The 23,034-nt window shown below is 39.6% G+C and overlaps 2 protein-coding genes across 3 annotated transcripts in view; one reads left to right on the top strand and one right to left on the bottom strand.

Annotated features, from left to right (window-relative positions):
- Positions 1-1,386: 1,386 nt before the first annotated feature.
- Positions 1,387-12,317, bottom strand: LOC309711279 (myosin heavy chain, fast skeletal muscle-like). 2 transcript variants are annotated; one of them, XM_082541496.1, is made up of 41 exons: positions 12,300-12,317; positions 12,119-12,159; positions 11,366-11,587; positions 11,147-11,290; positions 10,888-11,044; positions 10,770-10,797; positions 10,578-10,689; positions 10,391-10,483; positions 10,245-10,308; positions 10,065-10,163; positions 9,880-9,983; positions 9,644-9,782; positions 9,398-9,516; positions 9,066-9,215; positions 8,804-8,974; positions 8,394-8,694; positions 8,219-8,283; positions 8,043-8,130; positions 7,823-7,940; positions 7,617-7,740; positions 6,888-7,024; positions 6,543-6,798; positions 6,211-6,453; positions 5,945-6,121; positions 5,706-5,851; positions 5,520-5,610; positions 5,024-5,413; positions 4,800-4,926; positions 4,570-4,688; positions 4,210-4,406; positions 3,945-4,128; positions 3,693-3,858; positions 3,485-3,609; positions 3,064-3,372; positions 2,779-2,982; positions 2,567-2,692; positions 2,314-2,484; positions 2,123-2,227; positions 1,902-1,997; positions 1,654-1,785; positions 1,387-1,485 (listed from the first exon to the last, which is right to left on the bottom strand). In XM_082541496.1, the coding sequence occupies exons 3-41, from the start codon at positions 11,570-11,572 to the stop codon at positions 1,465-1,467; spliced, it is 5,805 nt and encodes a 1,934-aa protein (XP_082397622.1). In that variant the 5' UTR covers positions 11,573-11,587; positions 12,119-12,159; positions 12,300-12,317; the 3' UTR covers positions 1,387-1,464. The 2 variants fall into 2 exon arrangements, with proteins under 2 accessions (XP_082397622.1, XP_082397621.1); XM_082541495.1 differs by having other exon boundaries at positions 9,880-10,163.
- Positions 12,318-18,155: 5,838 nt separating this feature from the next.
- nlrc5 (NLR family, CARD domain containing 5) overlaps positions 18,156-23,034 on the top strand; it is a 48,059-nt gene continuing 43,180 nt past the window's right edge. Inside the window, exon 1 of the mRNA XM_082540727.1 lies at positions 18,156-22,389. The gene's annotated coding sequence lies outside the window, so the exon portion shown is untranslated. The remainder of the gene's footprint in view (positions 22,390-23,034) is intronic.

The following is a 23,034-nucleotide window of genomic DNA, read 5'->3' as shown; positions in this document are numbered from 1 at the left end:
TAGCAGAATGGCAGTGCTGCGATAAAAGAGTGTTCTGCATATCACTCTTTTTGTATGAAGGGTCCAGCACAACTGAATAATTTAAATAATAAGTGCTTAAAAGCACTAAAATTACAAGTATGTTGACTTTTTCTCCTGATAATCAACATGTCCTCACCCTGCTCTGTGGCTAGAGTGCGCCATTTTGTGCGCATGTGTGATAAATTGAACACAAGCGGGCGACTGTGTGCGAAGACAAAGTGTGAGAAATACTAATTACATTTACAGTTACAATTTAAGTATGAAATAAAAACATACATTAATGAAAAGTTTACAAAATAGCAAAATAAAGTGACTGGACAGAACAAAATTAAAGTAATTACCGCAAATTTTAAAAAGAATTAAAAAGTATAGAATATGTACCTTTGAAATAAGGTGATTAAGTGGAAGTGACAAAGCCACACGTGGAATATCAGCACCATCATAATTTCTTTGAATTTTCCAGTTGACTAATCCCAATAATTGAAGTTATCAAAAATGAAGAAATAAAAAAAAAAACAACAACAACAAAAACTTTGAATACATGTTTTAAAAGACTTGCTTCTGCTTTTAAGTCTCCTTTTTTAGGCTGTCAGGCAGGATGCTTTATCACCCAATCCATTAATGAGAAAAGAAAAAGAAGCCAGAAATGAGCTGAGCATGATTGGACAAAGGTTTAGGAAACCAGGGAGAATATCCACACAGCAAAGAGCAAAAACCCATGGTCAGGTGAGTAATATACAGGTACAGTGTTGTATTGCTTTTATTTTAGCTATGCCAGTCTCATTCAGCTAGCATGTGCTTCACGAACAGCAACGATTAGTTTTGAATCCTCATTATGATTGTTATGCAGAAAGCCAGGCTCTTTTTAAAATGTGATCCAATGAGTAAAATAAGCTCTTTGTTAAACATTCTTCTCAAACTCGGTGTGTCACTTTTTTTCACTGCACACATTCTGTAGCTGAATTTGAAACGGATTATGTGGGGTATGTTTTTCAAGCTAGAGCACTGGATTACAAAGAAAGCTTAAAATACACAAGAATGCATTTTGAATGAAGTTATTAATGTTACCTATTTATTTATGTTCATGTTGATTCTTTAAGTGCAGGTTATTGTGATTGTTTTTTCCCTCCCAAACCACTGTCTCTAACTTCTTATCTACATTCACGAGTCCCTCTGGAGTATCTTCGCTCTGAGTTGTTTGTGCTCAAAGTCCTAAGATGTTAATTGAGATATACTTCTATGTATTCATGCCTAAATTAATAACTGAATGCAGGATACCTCAGTAAAGATTCATTAGCACTTAGATTACCCGTGTGTCATGTTTACTCTCTTGTTTATTACTATGAAAATATCACAGACAGGAAATTGTGATAAAAAATATTTTATTGGAGTGTATTTCACATCATATTATATGATTAGAAATGCACAGTTCACACATGTGCTTTACTCAGCTGCATCTTTTCCCTGTAGAACAAAAGAAAACAGTACATATGGGTCTGTGTGTATAAAAACAGAGCATTCAGTGAAAACAAATCAAATTATTGTCTGTAGCCAATTTTATGAAATTCAAAGCAGAATTGGGATATTTCTTCTTATAACTTTGTGCAAAGTCTAAAGTGTGTGTACATTTACCTTGCCAGAGTCGCGGCTCTTAGCTCTCAGCTTGTTGACCTGGGACTCGGCAATGTCGGCACGTTCCTCGGCCTCCTCAAGCTCATGCTGGATCTTCCTGTACTTGGACAGATGGGTATTGGCCTGCTCCTCCTGTAACATTGTAATAAGTCAAAATTTCTTAGTGTCCAAAACGATGACAGTTTGTTTGCACAAAACTAAAATCTGACATAGAGTTGAGGGTTTTTTTTTCTGTGTGTGGTCCTTACCGCTTCCTCAGCCTGCCTCTTGTAGGCCTTCACCTTGAGCTGCAGCTTGTCAACCAGATCCTGCAGCCTGTTAATGTTCTTCTTGTCCTCCTCAGTCTATAAAAGAAAACACATTTTAAAAATGTGATCCACTGGTTGCTGGAAAAGGCTCCAGCCCCCCGCGACCCTGATAAGGATAAGTGGAACAGAATGGATGGATGTAAAATGTTAATGTGCTTTACCTGATAGGTGAGCTCCTTCACTCTCCTCTCATATTTACGGACACCCTTAACAGCATCTGCACCACGCCTCTGCTCAGCTTCAACCTCAGCCTCCAGCTCACGCACCTTCAGAAAATTGAGCAAACTTTTAAAATCCATGGTTTATATATGTGTGTTTTCACACATATTTTTCAGTTGCACATTCTTCTTACCCTGGACTCAAGTTTCTGGAGCTGTTTCTTGCCACCCTTCATAGCCAGATTCTCAGCCTCATCCAGGCGGTGCTGCAGGTCCTTAACAGCAGCCTCAAGGTTCTTCTTCATCCTCTCCAGGTGAGCGCTAGTGTCCTGCTCCTTCTTCAGCTCCTCAGCCATCACAGCAGCCTTGAAAACATGACCTCAATTAACAGAGTGATGAAGACAAAGCTGAGTTGTATCGTCGTAGTGGACATGTGTATAAACCTACATCAGTGATGGCCTTCTTGGCCTTCTCCTCTGCATTTCTTGCTTCCTGAACAGTGTCATCCACTTCACTCTGGATCTGAACCAGGTCAGCCTCAAGCTTCTTCTTGGTATTCAGAAGGCTTGTGTTCTAAGACATGGAAAGTTTACATTTTAGGATGTTCATTTTAAGTTTGTCTAAAGAAACAATTAAAGTGTCTCTTCAAAAATGTTCACCTGAGAGTGCAGCAGACCAACACGCTCACTGGCGTCCACCAGCTCCTGCTCAGCGATTTTGCGGCTTCTCTCTGTCTGTTCCAGGGCAGCTCTAAGCTCCTCAATTTCAGCTACCATGAGACCGTTCCTGCGCTCCACCATAGCAGCTTGTTCCTTGAGGTCATCCTGAGACCTGACAGCATCATCCAGGTGCAATTGTGCATCCTAGTAAAAAAGAATATCAAAATTATATTCACATGAATAAAAAAATGCACTTGTGTACAACAGCTATGTGCTCTATCATACCTTCAGCTGTGCCTGGACATTTCTCAGCTGTTTCTGGGACTCAGCAGCCTGGCGATTAGCATGGCTCAGCTGAATCTCCATCTCATTCAGATCACCCTCCATCTTCTTCTTGATTCTCAGGGCATCATTCCTGCTCCTGACCTCAGAATCCAGAGTGCTCTGCATGGAGTCAGTCACTCTCTGGCTGTTCCTCTTGATCTGCTCAATCTCTTCATCTTTCTCTGCCAGCTTCCTGTCTACTTCACCTTTGACCTGGTTGAGCTCCAGCTGAACACGCAGGATCTTAGACTCTTCGTGCTCCAGAGTTCCCTAATCATATGAAAGAATGAATATGAAAAGATATTCATCTCTGCATTTGTAGATTTTACTTGTGTATAACTGAATATTTATTTTCAGAGGAGCTCCTCAGACAAAGATTTACCTCAGCCTCTTCAAGAGCTGTCTGGATCTCAGACTTCTCTGTCTCCACCTGCTTCTTGGCCTTCTCCAGCTCATGAATGCTCTTTCCAGTCTCACCAATCTGTTCAGTCAGATCGGAGATCTCCTCTGCAGAGGCATGTGTGATATTGTTTAGTCTTAAGACATTAAAAATGAACACACGTTACTTGCACAGCATAGTAGGAACTCACGTTGCAGGTTCTTGTTTTCACGCTTCATGGTCTCCAGCTGATCCAAGGCTTCCTCATAGGAGTTCTTCATCTTGAACAGTTCAGTGCTGAGAGAACGAGCCTCCTTCTGAGCTCCTTCCACCTCTGCCTGACCCTCCTCATACTTCTGTTTCCACTCTGCCAACACCTATATATACATTCGATGCAGTTATTCACCCATACTAAGAGAAACCATGAGTTTGTGTCTTGTTCAAGCAAAGTAAATGATGGTACCTTGTCAAAGTTCCTCTGCTTCTTGTCCAGGTTAGCGGCCAGGCCATTAGCTCTCTCCACATCAATCATGAGGTCCTCCACTTCACTCTGGAGCCTCTGTTTGGTCTTCTCCAGAGAAGCACACTTGGAGTTAACAGCCTCAATCTGCTCCTCTGCCTCCTGAAGGCGCTGGGCCAGCTTTTTCCTTTATGAAAAAACATTGTTTCAGTAAAAGCTTATTGTTTTACTTGTTTTTTGCTCACATTCTTACTAACTAAATACTCACTTGGCTTCCTCAAGCTCCTCAGTGCGCTGGATAGCATCAGTTTCATATTTGCTTCTCCACTGAGCCACCTCACTGTTGGCCTTGGACATTGAACGCTGCAGCTCAGCCTTGGCCTCCTGCTCCTCTTCAAACTGTTCCCTCAGCAGGTCACAGTCGTGGCGAGCTGACTGCAGTGCATGGGCAAGGGCATTCTTGGCCTGGTGTAAGACACATCATTGCATGAGCAAAATGTCGGAATTACCAACAAAAAACTATACGCACTTTTACCATTTATGATGGATTCAAACTTGGGCCTTACAGCATAGGGATCACCTGCTCTGTCTGGTAAGCCATACCAGCCTCCATTGAAGTGTTTCTTACCTTAATCTCCTCTTCAATGTGTCTCTTCAGCTCCTCAATCTGCTGTGTGAAGGCCTGTTTGCCTCTGGTCAGCTGAGAGACGAGAGCTTCTTTCTCTTCAATCTGGCGGCTGAACTCACCTTGTGTAAAAATAGTCATCAAACTTTAGTTTGTGTTCAGTTTTTCTATCGAAAACAGAAGATCACTATAAAGGACTAAGTTCGGATCACTGCATGTTGTCTTATACAAACCATTTTCAGTAAGCAGACGTGCTCTCTGTGCACCCAAATCATTGATCTGACGGACATTTTCATCGTTTTTGGCCTTCAGTTCACTAAGTTGGTCCTCAAGAGTACGGCACATCTTTTCAAGATTTCCCTAGAGAGGGAGAAAAAGATTCATCAGTGACAAGCTTTTATATCATCACTATTTGCTGGTGATTTAAGTATTAAAATAAATGCATTTTGTTGTTTACCTTTGCTTTAGCGACAGCTTCCATGTTGCTGGACAGGTCGTCAATCTCCATCTTGTATTCACTCTTTTCCTTCTCAAGCTTCTGCTTCACACGTTGGAGGTTGTCGATCTGCTCTCCCAGCTCAGCAACGCTGTCAGCCTGCTTCTTGCGCAGAGCAGCAGCGGTGGCTTCATGCTGCAGAGTAGACTCCTCCAGGTCACGACGGAGCTTCTGGAACTCAGCTTCACGCTTCTTGTTCATCTCAATCTGAGCAGCAGTTGCACCACCTGCTTCCTCCAGCCTTTCACTGATCTCTTCAAGTTCCCTGGAGAGGTCAGCTCTCTGCTTCTCAACCTTGGCGCGAGCAGCACGTTCAGCCTCAATCTCCTCCTCCAGCTCTTCAATACGAGCCTGTTGGATTAGATGTGTGTCTCCTCTGAGTAAACTTTCAAATTTAAAGTACAACGCAGAAAATATGTATGGACTATCATTTGATGTAACATCATGTATCATCTACCTGAAGCTCCTTGATCTTCTTCTGAAGCTGGGCACCCATTGACTGCTCATCCTCAATCTTGCTAAGGAGCTGACTGATTTCAAAGTCTTTCCTGTGAAAATAATAAGTTGCATAATTAATAAATGTACATATTATGTCCAATCCTTAGAAGGATGCTTGTCATAAAGGGGGGAAAAATGAAAGTACTTTTTCAGTTTCTCATCAGACTGCTGCTTGTCATTCTCAAGATCCATAATGGATTCCTGGGCGAGCTTCAGATCACCCTCCAGCTTCCTCTTGGCTCTCTCAAGGTCCATACGAAGCTTCTTCTCTTGTTCCAGAGAACCCTCAAGCTGCACAATGACATGACTTTGTTATTCTCTTGTTCAAGAAGAGGTTTCTTTTCTCTCTCTGTTTTGCCATCACCTGTGACATTTTCAACTTACATCATCAACTTGCTGCTCAAGCTTGGTCTTGGACTTGGTCAGAGTGTTGACTTTGTCTTCCTCAGACTGGAGGTCATCAAGAGTCTGCTGATGAGCCTCCTGAAGAGCTTTCTTCTCCTTAGTCAGCTTAGCGATGCTCTCATCTTGAGAAGCCATCTCTTCAGTCAGATTCTTCACCTACATTTGCAATTACAGTGTTATTAACATGTGACTGTATTGTTGTATACATGTTGTTTAATCTGCTAGGTATAATCCAAATGTCAAACCTTGTTCTCAGTGGCATGTTTCTCCTTCTCTACTTTAGCCAAGGTAAGCTCCAGGTCATCGATATCTTTCTTGAGCTCAGAGCATTCATCCTCCAGCTTTCTCTTCTTGCCAGTGAGCTCGGCATTGATTTCTTCTTCATCCTCCAGTCTCTCAGTTACCTCTTTGAGTTTTGCCTCCAGCTGAATCTTGCTCTTGATAAGTCCCTCACATCTCTCCTCAGCATCTGAGAGATTCTCTGATTCCTAGTTTGCATTGGAAGAACACACATGAACACGTTAACATTTTATGGTAACAAAATAAAAGGGCACAGCTTCTCTTGATATCTACTTACAGATGCCACTTGGAGCTGCAGATCGTTCTTCTCCTGCAGAAGGGACACCATCTTCTCCTCTAGTTCCTTCTTCTTGGCCAGGGCAGCAGCCAGATCTGTTTTCATCTTCTCATAATTCTCCTTCATCTGCTGCAGCTCCTTCTCAGTTTCAGCACTCTTGAGCAGAGGCTTGATCTTGTAGTACACCTTCATCCATGGCCAGTGTTTGACATTCATGAATGAGCGGATGTTGTACTGGATGGTGTAGATGGACTCCCTGTGCACAAGAGATTTCCATTATTGACAAAGTTATTTTTCACTGTTTTTATTCTGGCTCATTGCTCTTAATTGCTGTGTTCAACATACCTCCTCTCCGTCATTTTGACATACTCCTTTCTCATGAGGAAACCACGGCAGACAGCCTGAGTCATGGTGACCAGAGCTGCCAACTTTTCATCTCTCATCTCCTCAAGGGTACCCAGGAGACCAGCCTTGAAGAACACCTAAATGATCACAAGAGAGAATTATATTATAGTAAGCATTCAATTAGAAATGATTCAGAAAGTAAATGTAAATCTACATCAGGTTTGCGGAATTTTATGAACGTACACAGTGAAAGGCTTGCTAAACTAATGACATGCTATTTGAGAAACCTTGTGCCTCCTGTGTAGACACGTCTGCATTACATATGGGAGTTGGTTTATTGTCTACCATACAATATCTCATGTGTGCACAAAGTAGCATAATTTATGTCAAATGAGCCACATAAAATAATAAGAATTTTTAAAACAAAAAAGAAAACATAACGATAAATGTGTCAAATAGTTGATTAAATGTACTTTGAGAAAAAATAGGAAAATTTTGATTTGAACTTCATGTGTAACTATGATAATAAATCCAGGGCTATTGAAATTTGGGGATGGAAACTTGTTGATGTTTTACTTGAGCTTCTTTTTAGTTTTCATCCAGTTCACTGACCTTACTTCCTTCAGTTTTGTCCAAAAGTAATTGTTTTAAGCAGACAGATTTTTAAAAATTAAAAAAGTAATTTTATATTCATGCATGGATCTATAGTAATGCAATCAGGCTGTTTACCTTAGTGTGTCCAAATCTGTACTGGTCGTGATCAACATCAATTGATCCAAGCAGTTTCTCTGCAGCCTTCTTGTTGTCAATGAACTGGCCCTCAGGGATGACGCTGGCATTCAGTACCTTGTATCTTTTGTGAGAGAGTGATTTGTCAGTGTCAGCATTTTCTTATCATATTTTGAATCAAAAGTCCACGAGGATATTAATTGCACCTCTGTTTGAAGTCACCATAGAGGATTCTGCTGGGGAAACCTTTTCTGCAGATTCTGATACCCTCCAGCACACCGTTACACCTGAGCTGGTGGATGACCAAGAAGTTCTCCATCAGACCTGTAGAACAAAAATGTTTGAGTTCATACTGTGAACAAACACTAATTTGCTGTTTTCTAATCCAAACCTGTGCATGCAGGCACACAAATTATGTTGGGTTACCTGGAGTCTTTGACTCGTTAGGGATCAGGCAACGCACAAAGTGAGGATGGGTGCTTCTCAGGTTTGTCATTAGCTTGCCCAAGTTCTCCTGTAGGTACACAAAAGTACATTTTTGTCATGAAAAGTAAAAATAAAAAATGTATTATTTTACATTTAATTTACTTCTCAAACCTTACCCTGAACTGTGAAGACACAGTCTGCATGGAGCCACCCTTCTTCTTGCCACCCTTCTTGCCAGTCTCTGTTTTTTGTTTGTGAATTGTAATTAAAAACATTGTGAGACTCGTAATACCAAACAAAACTTAATAACATGTAGAATATGGAAAATGTATGTTTTCAGTTACATCATACCTTCAACTACAGGTGGATACAGAAGACTCAGCAGTTTAACTGAGGACTTCTGGTAAAGTTGCAGCACAGACTCATTCAGTGGGTCCTTGTTCTTATCCAGCCAGCCACCGATGTTGTAGTCCACAGTGCCAGCATAGTGCACCAGGGAGAAGTGGGCCTCAGCCTTGCCCTTGGCAGGTTTTGGCTTCTCAAATGCTTTGCACTTGCCAAGATGCTGGTCATATAGTTTGTTCTTGAAGGATGTGTCAGTTGCCTTGGGGAACATGCACTCCTCTTCAAGGATGGAGAAGATGCCCATGGGCTTGATGAAGGTAAAGAAAAGAGATATGTCACCAAGTGGCACTTTTCCTCTATTATAACAAAACTGACACAAAAAAGATATAAGATTCAAACATGAACTTGAAGTATACCTTTTCAATAAGCTCAATGCAGGCAGCCAAGTCCATGCCAAAGTCAATGAACTCCCAGATAATACCCTCCTTCTTGTACTCCTCTTGCTCCAGGACGAACATGTGGTGGTTGAAAAACTGTTGCAGTTTCTCATTGGTGAAGTTAATGCACAGTTGTTCCAAGGTGTTGAACTGTGAGGGGAGAAAAGGGTAGGGAAAAAATCACTAAGCGGGATCTTATAATTGAAGTAGAGTTTCCCCATTTGTTAGCAATAAAGCTTACATCAAAGATCTCAAAGCCAGCAATATCCAGGACACCAATGAAGTAATTCCTTTGCTGCTTTGTGTCCAACATCTGGTTGATACGGATGACCATCCACAAGAACATCTTTTCATAGATGGACTTGGCCAGGGCTGTCACAGAGTTCAGCACCTAAAAAAATAAAAAGGGAAAATTTGATTGAATCACAAAATGCATTTAAGACCAAATATTTAACAAACATATACCTGGCAAATAATTATCTATTAAATCTGGTACATGATTATGTTTCATTTGATCCAAATACGCTCTGATTTAAGCAGCGCATGTTTTTTGTACCAGTTTGTCTCATTTACCTGAGGTACAGTCTGTCCCTTGGTGACATACTCATTTCCGACCTTCACTCTGGGATAGCACAGAGCCTTCAGCATGTCAGCAGAGTTCAAACCCAGCAAGTAAGCAACCTTGTCAGCATCTGAAAACAGCAATTTATAACATTATTATACAGTACATACATTATACAGTATGTGACAAGGATTTTTTAGTCTAATTGGCAACCATACTGCTCTTATTCACAAGTATTTTTTTAACTAAGTACTCACCCTCTGTGCCATCAGGCTCAGCTTGCTCCTCACGCTGCTTCTGCTTGAACTTCATGTTACCATGATGAAGCACAGCACCAGTCATTTTGTAGATGCTCATCTTCTCCTCATTACTGAAGCCCAGGATGTCAATAGCATTCTGTTCAAAAGTGTCCACATAAAACACTGCATAAACACTTTTTTTTCTTAAAGACAAACATCATTGATATTTTAATTATAAATCAAATCTCACTCACATCTGTTGCTTCCAGCTCAACTTTGTCATCAATGCTGGCCACAGTAATCTGACCCATGCTGCACATGGGGAAGTCGTAGGGGTTGGTTGTGATGAGGGCTATTTCTGGAAAAAAGAATAAAACACAAGTGTTTAATAAATTGTTTAAAATGAGAACTGTGCAACAACTTTGGTTTTGCTGCTTACCAAGCAGCTCTGGCTTGTGGTTTGTCATCATCTGGTAGAAGATGTGGTAACCTCTCTCATCGGGAAGCTGGAATGTCACTCTAGACTTCTCCAGCAGATCTGCAGATTTTGATCAAATTTTGAAGTCACAGTTTGTCCCAAAGTCAGATGAGCTACTCACATTGTGAATTTGTCACTTACATGTCTCAATATCAGCACTAGCCAGTTTGCCAGTTGTGCCAAAATGAATCCTGATGAATTTACCCTGTTTGGAACAAAAGGAGCTGTCAAAGTCACGCAACAATCATAACACTATTTCTCCTATCTAAAGATCACTCCATACTTACAAAACGAGAAGAGTTGTCATTCCTCACAGTTTTGGCGTTACCGTAAGCCTCCAGCAAGGGATTGGCTGCAATAATCTGATCCTCCAGGGACCCCTTAAACCCAGGTTTAAGAAATATATGAGAAAATTATTTTTCTTACTGAAGTATATTTTGTAATGATTTTACTAATCTTATCACGTTTGTGTACCTGCATTTTGCCGGATGTTTGTTCCTTCTTCTTATCTCCACCAACTGAGATAGTGGCAAAGTACTGGATGACACGCTTGGTGTTCACAGTCTTTCCGGCACCAGATTCTCCACTGGGTGTAGACAAATACTTTTAAGAGTTTGTTCGAAATGCTGAACTATTTTAAACAAAGTCAAACAATGTGTCACTTACGTGATCAAGACAGACTGGTTCTCCCTATCTGTTAAAATGAAAAAGGAGTTCACTATGTATTTCTGTAGTTATCACCATATATATGATTAAATATTTGATTTTTGAGTTAAAGGCATACCAGTAAGCATGAACTGATAAGCGTTGTCAGAGACAGAGAAGATGTGGGGTGGAGCCTCCATACGCTTCTTGCCTCTATAGGCAGCGACGACTTCAGAGTCGTACACTGGGAGCCACTTGTAGGGATTTACTGTGGCGCAGAACAACCCAGAGTAGGTCTAAAAGTGGTTAAAGAGATTTTTTAAAAAGTGGATGTTAATTAACAGTTGCTGTTAGAAGAGTAATTTTAAAAGTTTTGCTTCTTAGGAAGACAGTCTCACATAGATCATCCATGCTGCATAACGCTCTTTGAGGTTATACAGCACAGAGGCTTCATTGAGGTGGGTCATCATGGCCATGTCCTCAATTTTGTCGAACTTGGGAGGGTTCATTGGGGAGACGTCGTCTTCTTTGACTGTCCTGTCCTGCAACAGCACATTGATCACGATGAGAATTTGTCACATCTGACTCTCAGTAAACTCTAACTTTATAATACCGACCTCCTGAGTGTCCAAGACTTTGACGGTGACATTGGCACCATCTTTCTTGATGATAGTACCCTTCAAGTACAGCTCTTTGGCATCAGTCACATAGCAGGCAGACTTGGCATCAAAAGGTTTGTTCTGAGCCTCAATTCTCTCCTTCTCTGGCTTACGGAGGTAAATGGCAGCTTTGCCATAAACGGCCATCTCTGCGTCCGTACTCATGGTGGCGGTTTACTTCTATGATGTTATGACAAATAAGTGTAATCTTAGACAAATATGTTAGAGTTATCGCTGAGTTCTTGTGAGTGGACAGCTAACACCTTAACATCAAAGACAAATAATCCGTCCATCCATCCATTCGCTTCTGCTTATCCTTTGCAGGGTTGCGGGGCGTGCTGGAGCCTATCCCAGCTGTCATAGGGCGAGAGGCGGGTACACCCTGGACAGGCCAGTCCAGACACCAGTCTGTCGCAGGGCCAACACACAGGGACAAACAACCATTCACATTCACACCTAGTGGCAATTTGGATTTTTTCCAATTAACCTATCCCCACAAGCTGCATGTCTTTGGACGGTGGGAACCCACGCAAACACGGGGAGAACATGCAAACTCCACACAGAAAGACCCCGGCCTGATGTTGGAATTGAACTCAGGACCTTCTTGCTGTGCGGCAACAGTGCTAACCACCGTGCCACCGTGCTGCCCAAAGACAAATAATATAAAACATAAAATACTGACAATTTTAAATAGTTAAAAGTTGTCCATACCTGACTCTGTTTCTGTCAAAAGTATGTTATATTGCACAATCCTGTTGAACACATATGAGATATTGTCAATTACTTGGAAAATACTTGTTTTTAAAAAAGTAAATAAATGTATTTATTTAAGTACTATTATAATAATAATGAAGATACTACCAGTTCCAAAGCAGATAGAAGACAAACCTACCACAAGCAAAAGTCTTCTTCTTCTACCACAGAGTGATGTGCTCTCGCGGACTGCTTATATTCAATGCAGCATGCTTACCCGACAAAGTTATATATGGGAGAAATGCCAAATGTGGTGTGGATACCAGAGTGAGCAGACATCCGCTGAAACATAGTGCAAGGACATACTGTACATCAGCTTTCACTTCTAAACATCCTTTAATTAAAGCTATTTTTAAAGAAAGCAAAGGATTTCTCACTTAAAAACAATTCAAAGTATCATGTCCACATTAAAGAAACAAGGTGCAAAAGAAAAGGGGATTCCAAAAAATGCTTTGTGTTTTTTCAAGTTGCAGTTGTGAAGCTGATTTATTTTATGAAGCATCTCCAAAACAATGATTCCCCCTGGTTGCCTTTGCCATATTTTACACTACAGGTTGTATTTCAGCTGTATTTTTCAGGACAGTGTCACACAGATGAAGATCTACTTACAGCTGAACTTTTAATGAAAACAGCTGTCTGCACAGGCTGCAAAGCGGCTCATTTTTCACTGACGGTGTATGAGTGTAACCACAACTCCAGTGTTTAGAGACTTCAAGTCTATTTTCTAATAATATTTGAAGATAGACTTGAACAGTACCTTATTGTTACACTTACACAATGATTTACTATCATTTAATTCCATTGACCTGTATAAACTTTGAAATATTTTTGTTTGTTTTTCTTATTAATTTATTAGTACAAAGTATTTGTATTTGTAATATGTTCCTACTGATTTACCAACTAGATTAAGACGGGAAAGTAACCGCAAAAATGTCTGATTTTCATGAGCAGTTTAGGATAATGCCAAAGATATCCCACTTCTCTTTTGATACAATCACAACCTGAATTGCAAGCTAAGCTCATACATGATGCTATCTGAGACTCAGGATGCTTCATTAGAAGGATGAGGATATAAAAACATGAAAGAAAACATTAAAAACTATAAACATCGGTTTATAATTAAGGAGACACTGAAACAATTTTATACAATTCAACAGTTTCTTTCTGTGTCTTAGGGTCATTTCTGGAATGCCATAAATCCAAGTTGGCCACACCTGTTGCCATGCCACACAGATTAGTTAGAGATATATGTTGGAATGGCAACGTTCAATGCTTCAAGTGGGAATTGTGTGTTGGAATTTATTAACACTAGGTCAAGTCTGCGGTGCCAGGCCAAGTACAAGGTCAAGTTTTTACTGTAGGTTAAGGATGGCAACTAAACACTGTGACAAATGAATGTCGTGTTTGCTGCTTTGTAGATGTTTTAGCACAGCTAATAATATGTGTGCCTTACGAAACAAAGTGAGCCTTCTTACAAGGCTCATTTTGAAACCATTGCTTACTTTTTGAGCGCTGCTGACAAGCTGCACTCAGTGGAGAATCATATGTGGGGCAATAGCAATGTTATTCATAATTATGGTAAAAACAATAAATAAACAGACAAATGCAGGACAATAGTTAGATTTCCAGACTGTTTCTTTAAAAAACCTTTTTGAATGAGCTATCAATAACGTATCAAACATATACAGTTAGCATTAATTAATATTAAACTATACTGCCAAAGTATATAATAATTAAGGTGTTGATATTCATATTAATATTGATAATCTGACCACAAATACAATCTTCTACAGCTCACACAGACTTGAATGCACTCAGTGTGTTTGCTTACAAAGCATACATTAAACACGGCCAGGAAGGCAGCTCATGGTTACTTGAGTTCAGCATTTGTCGCTAGTACGTGCATCTAATGTTTCATACTTCCATCAGCAAATGCACACTGTTAATAATCCCCACTTGAATTAGCATGAATATAAATTATATAGGGGTTTTAAAAACACAAAAAGACACTTTGCATTCTATCTTTCTAATTAAAAATGTTAATTTTATTTGATAAATTTATAATATATAAATACTAGGATGATTCGAGTGATGTAGGTCCTTAGCAAGAATATCCAGATTTTTCTGTTTGATTTTCTTCTCCCTAATTTGCATCCTCATATGCACCCAGTGTCTGTTTTGAAAAGGAATATTGCTTGCTTTCTGCCACCTGGTGACAGGCTGCACTCAGCTGAGATTTTCTTATGTCTATAGAAAAAATGTTATTGTTAATTACAGCAAAGAATAAAAAGACAATGCAGAGCAATAGTTGGATACAATATTTTTATTACAAACCTTTTTGAATGAGCTACCAATGATTTATAAAACATATGCAATAATAAGAAAATTTAATTCATATTTACTGAAGATTAAACAATTTGTCTAATGCATTTTTTATAAGTGGAAAAAAGTTATATACATATATTTATAGGTAATTTATAGGTAATTAATTATTTAATGTTTTTATACACTTCATAATTTTAAAAGCACATAATTGTTGGGCCAGAGTGATCTAACACATAAACATATTGCACAAACAACTTTCACGTCTTCTACTACATACACAGATATGAATGCATTCAGTGTGTTTGCTTACAACGCATAAGTTAAATATATAACATAAACCAAATATGGTCAGGAAGACAGCTGATGGGTACATGAGTTTAGCATTTGTCGCTAGTACGTAGATCTCATGTGTCATGTTTCCATCACCAAATGCACATCCTGAATTGTTCATAATCCCTACTTAAAATAGCTCATGTCAAGTCCCTTGTCAAATGGTTGGACCAATTAATGACAAAACACACATTTCAAACTTTTATTAATGGATATATTTTTAATTTTAATTAAAAATATTAACAAACAGAAAATGATTTTTAAATTGTCATCAATAACTTGTAATGCCATTGTGTAATAGTTTCATAATAACTAAATTATACAAATAATTTCATGTGATTAGCTGTAAGAGATATCTCTCAGGCATTCACACTCATATGTCAACCTATTAACACTTCAACCGACTCTGCAGACACAGCTTCAAGTCCACTTTTGGCACATGCACATCACTGCAGTTTCAATGTCAACCTAATTCCACTTGTTGTGCAATACAATCACTGAAATGTCACAGTCTTTAGTATGACAAACTTCTTAAACATTTCGACATGAAATTTTCACTCGGTAAAAACACAGTCTTGGAATTTGGATTCTCTAATGTTTATTTTGACACTTGTGCTGGTCAATAATACTTTTTAATGTAAATAATATATATATATATGTGTGTGCATGTAAGAAGCTTTCGTGATCATGGCAAACCTAAGAAATTTGGCATTTAGGTATCTTTGATTAGCTCCTTCATCCTGATACAGTGACAGCAAGTCAAGCTCTATCATGTGGTGTGTTTAGGATCCCAACAAACTGAGGCCACAGCAACAATGTGAACTTGTCATCGAGCACATACAGGACAAATATATTACATTTCCAACTCTCTTGCTAAGTAAGTGCAATAATGATAAAACGAAGCTTAAGTTTGTTTTTCTAATCTCAAGCTTCTCATTTATTTCACTTTCATTTCAGTGGGTTTTATTTTTTTTTTTTGGTTTTGGTTTGGATCTGACACGCTTCATTTTGGCACGTCTGACAATTTTAGAAACTTTGACACACATATACTATGTCCCTTTACAACTAATTTTTCTACACAACAGAAAGAACCTCTAGAAAAAACTGTTTTGCAGAATATACTCAGAATTCTTTTTCTTTGTAGTAGTTTTTATCATATTTTTAAAAATCTGCAAAGCTTGCTATGTCTAACTTGGGATATTGTCTGTGACTTGGGATGTTCCTTTCACTGTAATTAAAAGGTTTTCCTTTCTATGTGTATAAGACCCAGATTTGAGAAAAGTGTTCGTCCAGCAGAACCAGTCAAAATATGGAGCATTGTCTCAATTTGTGGGACAGGGGAACAAAGAATAAAAATGCTTCCACAGAAAGAAGTTCACCCTAGGTGTGGTGTGGATGATTTATACTAGGAGTGTCAAACTTAAGGTTTGTGCACCACATCTGACCCACGAGATAATTTCATATGTCAATTATTAATGGCCCGTTGGTATGTGAGAATCTTCAGCCCTGCTGAGAATCCATGCTGGCAGGGGTGGGATTTTATGTTTTATTTTGATTGGCACAACACGCAACCAATCCCACGTGAAGACAGACTAGGATCGTACCATTATGTGAATTAAGGAAGGGGGGCAGAAAGAGGAGTTGGCTAAAGTGATACCAATTTTTATTTTTCAACTATTTCCATTGTGGAGGACAAAAGGTTTTAAATTTGTTCAGGCCTATGAAAACATTATACACCTTATGCATACAATTTACAGTTCAAAATTGAATATTACATAAAATAAGCTTTATACAAAGTGTCTTTGAATAGCTCAGTGTCTGAGAGTCTAAATTAGTCTCACAGACCTTAATGTGCACTTGAAGCTATTTATAATTCTTAATTTGGTTGATCTTGTTGGTTGCTAGCCTTGACTATCAAGGCAAGCAACCAATAAATCCTGCCTAATTCTTAACTTTCCTGTTGTCCTCCTTCATTGATTGTGGTTTTCCGGTGTTGCTGTCTCCTTCCTTCCTTTGCCTCCACCATGGTGGGGTGGACGTAACACAAGTGGGGGCTCGTCCAGGATCTTTTTATGCTGTGGACAACTTAAATTGATGAAATTGTGTCGTGAGTTTAGGGTGGCTATGTGTCATGGTTGCGGTTGAAGATGAGTTTTGACCTGCTTAATTTTGTTAATCAAGCTAGCATTGGAAAGATTGACTTGTGTCGCAAAGACGACTTGTTAAGTATTGCTTAACAGTGGTGTGCACTTGAAGCTATTTATAATTCTTAATATGGTTGATCTTATCCTCACTACAGACAAGCATCAGTTTTGGACTTTTAACTATTTTCATAACTTTTACAGCCTTTCCTACCTCCCTTTATATTACAGAAAGAAATTAAGCAATAAACAATTAAATGACAGAAAAATTTGTTTTTCACTTTCTACTATAGAATTTCAGGTTCTTTTACCACTACAGTTAAAAAACAACAACAAAAAAATGGACAGTGTGGGGAATGAGCTACAAGAACTTTTTCTGTAATTTTACCCATTTAAGTCCATAGAGTCATACTGACAGATTTCTTTCTTCGTCACAGCAGCGTTTTCTTTATCATGTAGAAAAACTGTTAAATATGTGACTTCTTTACACTGACTGAAAAACGAGTTTAAATGGTTCAAAGTGGGCTGTATGTGGCCTGCAATGTAAAATTCTTTTCACACCCCTGATTTATAACATTAACTGATAAAAAATTAATTGATATTTAAGTAACTATTTACCATATTACATTATATTTCTCACTTCTGTTGCAAAAAGCCCCAAAACATTAGGCAAAGCGATTGTGGCTAACATTTACTGTACAGTTCTACATTAACAATATTTTTATTTACTGACAGAAAGAATATTTAATATAAAGGTCAAGTGATGATCTGTGACAGAAACGTGTTACAAACAACTGGTATTGTTTTATATTTCTCAAGATCCTTAGTGCTTCTCAAATCAAACAGTTATGCTTGACGTGTATTAAATCCTTATATTAGCTACCTTTCACAGATAAAGAAAAAAATAAAGGCAAAGGATCAATTTAAGGGCAACCATTTAATCTTTATTGTTTCAACATAAACCATATCACATTATATGATACAATAAATTGAAATGAAGTACAATTTACATATATTAATATAAATAAAAGAGAAAGTGTGTGTTTACTGCTATTTGAGATATTGTCTAAACTGATATATATATTTACCTTCCCAGAGTCATAGCTCTTAGCGCTCAGCTGGTTGATCTGAGACTTGCAACATTAGCATCCTCCTCATCCTCCTTGTGCCTGTACTGGATCTTCCTGCACTTGGACAGGAATTCCCTGGAATACAAACACAGAAAAATATCTAAATGTTCAAAACATGTAAATGTTGGAAATGGACCATTAGATCTATTGTCCTTGAAAAAACTGAATATTTTTACTCACATTTTAAGTTATAAATGCCTTTTTAATTAATTCCATATGTGTGCTTGTCCCTATAACATCATCTCATTTAACTGCTGATATTTTAACACTCAGTGGATTTTAGTGTGTTTTATTTTACAGTGATTGCTTTAAAAACCAAATTGCATGTGAGGAAAACGCTTTTTTGTACTGAAATAAACAATTATACTTGAGGTTTAAAACAGTCTGACTGAATATACACAGTGGAGGTTGGTGACAGTCGATTTAATGGTCTGAAGGAGCCGATTCTGTTGTTATACATAATAGAGGGTTTAGTACTTTTTTTTAAAATGTACAAAATTCTGGGCAGCTTTTCTTTTTGGAAAGATTTAGGTCATTTGTTCTAAATAATAAACTGATATAGAAATTGTATAGTTACTGGGGTCTTTTGCATGCAAATGCAGGCACATAGGTATTATTGTAAAATATTTGGAATGACTTTGAGCAAAGATTTAATTTGATGTAGTTCATGTTAATTCCCTTCAGGTTAATGTAGTTTCAGAAAACCTCCATGTATAACATTCTAAACTATTTTGACTTAACTTTACAGGAATGTCCAGTGTGCCCCAGTCTCTGCGAGAACTTTTGGCCTTCACTTTTGTGTGAGTGCGGTTTAGTGTTCAGAGTGCACCAGTTGTTTGCTAACTTGGAGTGCAGTAACACACATGCTAGGTCTGTGTGTGCAACATGTTTTAGGGCTCCACTATCATAGCCATGAAATATGAGTAGTTATAAAGGCTACTGCAGTGGTGATTGTAAGAGTGAGCATGTGTTTAAAGAATGGGAGGGTAAAAAGCTGTCTCTGAGCTGCTCCAGTTGTTCACCTGTCACGAAATACCTTTGATTTGACAGTACTTAGTGTTCTGTACTGTTCACATTGGCTACAAATTATCCGAAAGCTTTACATGCAATTTTTTAAAAATGAATATGTCACATTAAACTGCCCTGCACAAAAGAAATGAAACTGTTACTGTGCTCAGTTGCATAGATAAAAGTGTTTGCTTTGTCATAAACACTTAAAAAACACACTGCAGCCTCCAACAGAGCTCTGAGTTTGTTCAAAACTTCTGGTTAGATAGCTGGAAGCCATTACTTAACTATTCATTGTGAAACAGAACACACCGTTTCGGTTTGAGTAGTAAAAATGCTTGTTATTGCTGATTCGTGACAAACACAACGCCCCTAGCAACATACACCTATTAATCTTATGATATATTTTAAAAATTCATTTCTTCCCGTGGTAATCCAGTTGTCTTCATTTAAGCAAGATAGCTTTTAAAACCAGGAGTAAATGAGGAAATTGGTTCCTATGCACCTCCCCTATGAGGAAAGGGGAAGAAAACAAGAGCCATGCAAATGATATGGAATTTTTTTTTGTCTGGGGTGACTGTCACTGAATTATTAATGGTTATGTAATATAATATATATTTAACTTTTTCCTGTCATGTTTTCAGTTGCACTGACCTCACATGTTTATGCTGGCTCACAGAAATTTAATGGTACACACACAAACAGATTAAATTTATAGATAGATGAATGGATTGACGGATGGATCAGTCATCATAGTCTCAGTCTGATGATGAGAAAGTAAAAGCCATATCAGGTCAAAAGGGTGGTGTTATATATTGATATGCTTAGTTGTTGTTTGGCAGGAAGCCGTGGAAAGAAACAACTGTGGGGAAGGTCCAAGCCCGGCTAAATAATGAAATACAATATGTTCTGGACCTCAGAGCAAAGCTACACACATTGGCGGGGTTGCCACATGCTCCAGGCCCAGAAACAGGACGACAGAGGGCTTAGACTCATTTTCACCACGAGAAAAAGTGCTTGTATTGCTCCCTTTTTTAGCTCCAAATTACTCATCAAGTGCCAAGGACCCTTTGTGGTCACATGGCAAAGGGGGCATGTTGACTATGAGGTTGTACAGTCTGACAGGGGAGGAGCCACACAGATATATCACCTCAACCTCTTGAAAGCATGGAGAGAGGCTGAAACTGTTTCTCTGGTGAGCATGGTTCAGGAGAGAGATCAGTTCAGGCCGGAGGTGCCACGTTCCACCATTCCTGCCTCCTAGATTATGATGACCATCTCACACAGGCGCAGAGAGCAGATGCTACTTTGCTGCAAAAGTGGTTTGCAGATGTGTTCTCCCACCTGCCCAGCCATACAAATTTCATAGATCACCATTTTGAAATGGCGCCCTAGCATGACAATGCGTTTTTGGCCCTACAGGTTACCTGAACATAAAAGACAAGTTGCTTAAGAAGGAATTGGCTGCGATGCTTGATATGGGAGTAATAGAAGAGTAGCACAGTGCGCGGTTTGGCAAGGATGCCATAGTTTTTACAGTGAAGAAAGATGAGTTTATAGGGTTCTGTGTTGGCCACTGCAAAGTGAATGAAGTGTTGCAGTTTGATGCTTATCCAATGCGCAGATCAATGAGCTCCTGGTTAGGCACATTTTTTTAACTACACTGATTTTAACAAAGGGCATTCCACTCTGCGCGGTTTGTACCAATTTGTCACACTTCCATTCAGCTTGTTCAGAGCCCCTGCCACGTTCCAGCTCCTTATGGACCAGGTGCTGCATCCACACGCTGCATATGCTGCCGCCTACCTGGATGATGTCATAATCCACAGCATGTGCAGCGAGTGGCTGTAGTCCTGGCGTCTCTAAGGCAGGCAAGCTCACAGCCAACCCAAAAAAGTATGCAGTTCCACAGAGGGAGGTACAGTATCTCGGGTACCACTTAGGAGTCAAGCAGTTGCACCCGCATTTGGAGAGAACTACAACCATCACATCCTGCCCGCATTCCAAGACCAAAAAAGAGGTGAGATGGTTCTTGGGGTTGACTGGTTATTACCAACTATTTGTGCCAAACTTTGAGGAGCTGACCAGCCCTTAACCAATGTCACCCGAAAGGGGGTGCCAGATCTGGTCCAGTGAACTGAGCAGGATTTGTGCATGTGATGAAGGCTCTCTGTGGGGAGACCCTTTTCACACCCTTTAATTCTGCAGACTGATGCCTCAAACAGAAGAGTGGGAGCTGTTTTGTCCCAGCTTGTAAGGGGGGTCAACTGCCCGGTTGTATACATCAGCTGTGAAGTGTTAGAAAGAGAGGCCAGATAAAGAAGGAATGTCTGGCCATCCGGTGGGCGGTTGACTCGTTTCACTATTACATCCTGGGACAGTCATTCACCCTCTGTTCAGACCATGCCCAGCTGCAATGGCTCCACTGCATGAAGGTGGTCAGAGGGCCCGATGGCGCCAGTGTCCGGCAGCCTCGCCTCTGTCAGTGCGCCCCAGGGTGGCTGTGGCTACAATGTAGCTTGTCATCACCAGTGTGTAAATGTGTGTGTTAATGGGTCGATTACTGGTTGTGTAAAACGCTTGGGGTCCTTAGGGACTATAAAAGCGCTATACAAATACAGGCCATTTACCATTTACCAAGGATGCCAATGGCAAGATCACGCAGTAGTATCTGGCTCTCACCTTTGAAGTTAAAGGTGGTCGGGGGCGCAGATGATCATGGGGGATTTCCTCTCCCACTGGCGTGGGGGATAGGCTCTGCCGGATGGCTCCCTGGCCTCAGTCAGGCAATGGCAGTATGTGGCAGGGGTGTGGTCTGCTCTGCTGCAGAGAAGTGGTGGGGCAGTAGGTTTGGTGGGCAGTGCCTGAAGGCTGGTAGAGCAGTTGGGACTAATTTGGGTGATCAGTCCTGCTATTTCAGCTGCCAGCTGGGACCGGAGGAGAACACTATGCCAAGAACAAGCCAACTGAAAAGCTGTACAGAGCGATCGTGAAAAGTAATAAAAAATAAAACACGAGTATACAGTGTGTATGTATGGATCCTTTGTGGCACAGTTAATAGTTTTAATCATGTTTGGTACAATGAAATTTTTCTTAGTTCATTTTTTTTTTTTTTGTGTATGGTCTTTGACAAATAAAGAAAATGAAATGAAAGAGTGCCGACTGGGAGGTCAAAGATCAGGAAATGTGGTCAGGGTGGGGATTTTGAAGGACGAGATGGCTGTTGAAGTTCCTTTAAAACCGAATCACCAAAGTACTTAAAGAAGTAAAACTGCAATACTTCGTCTGAAAAAAGGTGGGTGACTGCAGCTCGTAAGCCTGGAAATGAGTAGACATGTTATCGCATCTAAGTCCGCTTATGAGGCGCTAAACTTAAACTGTGACGTTTTTGACGTTGTAGAGCTTCACAACAGAGATATAACAAAATACAAAATATCTGATACTCATGTATTATAACAGGCACCAGTGTGTTTTGGATGATGTAAAATAAACGCACTATCAGTCCATATTCATTTTTATATATTATTTGTGGGATAAAGAGAAATAGCAGCAGCTACAACATTTTGCCTTTGTTTAAGAAGCTCCTACAATATGTCAAAAGCATCTTGTCCAGACTGAGACTCTTTGGGAAAACACGGAATAGAATGGCGAACCGCCAGCAACACGCGCTCCAAAGCTCTAGCTCTTCTGTAAGTAAGAAACGGGTTCGGAACTGGAATAATCCAATAAACTAAACCTGATTTTGATGCGCAAAGCAAGCAGTACTCACCCACCGGCCTGCCCGCATCTAATACACGGGATATCGCACTATTAAACCCATGGCATTTCCTGTGGTATGGTCATTCGCTTGCCATCAGATGTCTTGGGAACCCATGAAATTTGCTTTAACACAAATTTCTGCCTGGTCACGCAGTCGTTTAAATACCCAAATACATCATTC

This window comes from Aulonocara stuartgranti (assembly GCF_965226115.1).
Source record: "Aulonocara stuartgranti genome assembly, chromosome: 7".
Classification (NCBI taxonomy): Eukaryota; Metazoa; Chordata; class Actinopteri; order Cichliformes; family Cichlidae; genus Aulonocara; species Aulonocara stuartgranti.
The sequence above is the reverse complement of the archived record's forward strand: the minus strand, read 5'-3'. Positions and strand labels throughout refer to the sequence as shown.

What these genes read in the sequence shown, in the direction of transcription:
- LOC309711279 (XM_082541495.1), bottom strand. Translation starts at nt 11,572, where the DNA reads ATGAGTACGGACGCAGAGATGGCCGTTTATGGCAAAGCTGCCATTTAC. An exon ending in CTGGCTTTGAGATCTTTGAT is followed by an intron (nt 8,975 to 9,065) that starts GTAAGCTTTATT and finishes CTCCCCTCACAG; the next exon opens with TTCAACACCTTGGAACAACT. An exon ending in AGAAGATCAAGGAGCTTCAG is followed by an intron (nt 5,414 to 5,519) that starts GTAGATGATACA and finishes CTAATCCAACAG; the next exon opens with GCTCGTATTGAAGAGCTGGA.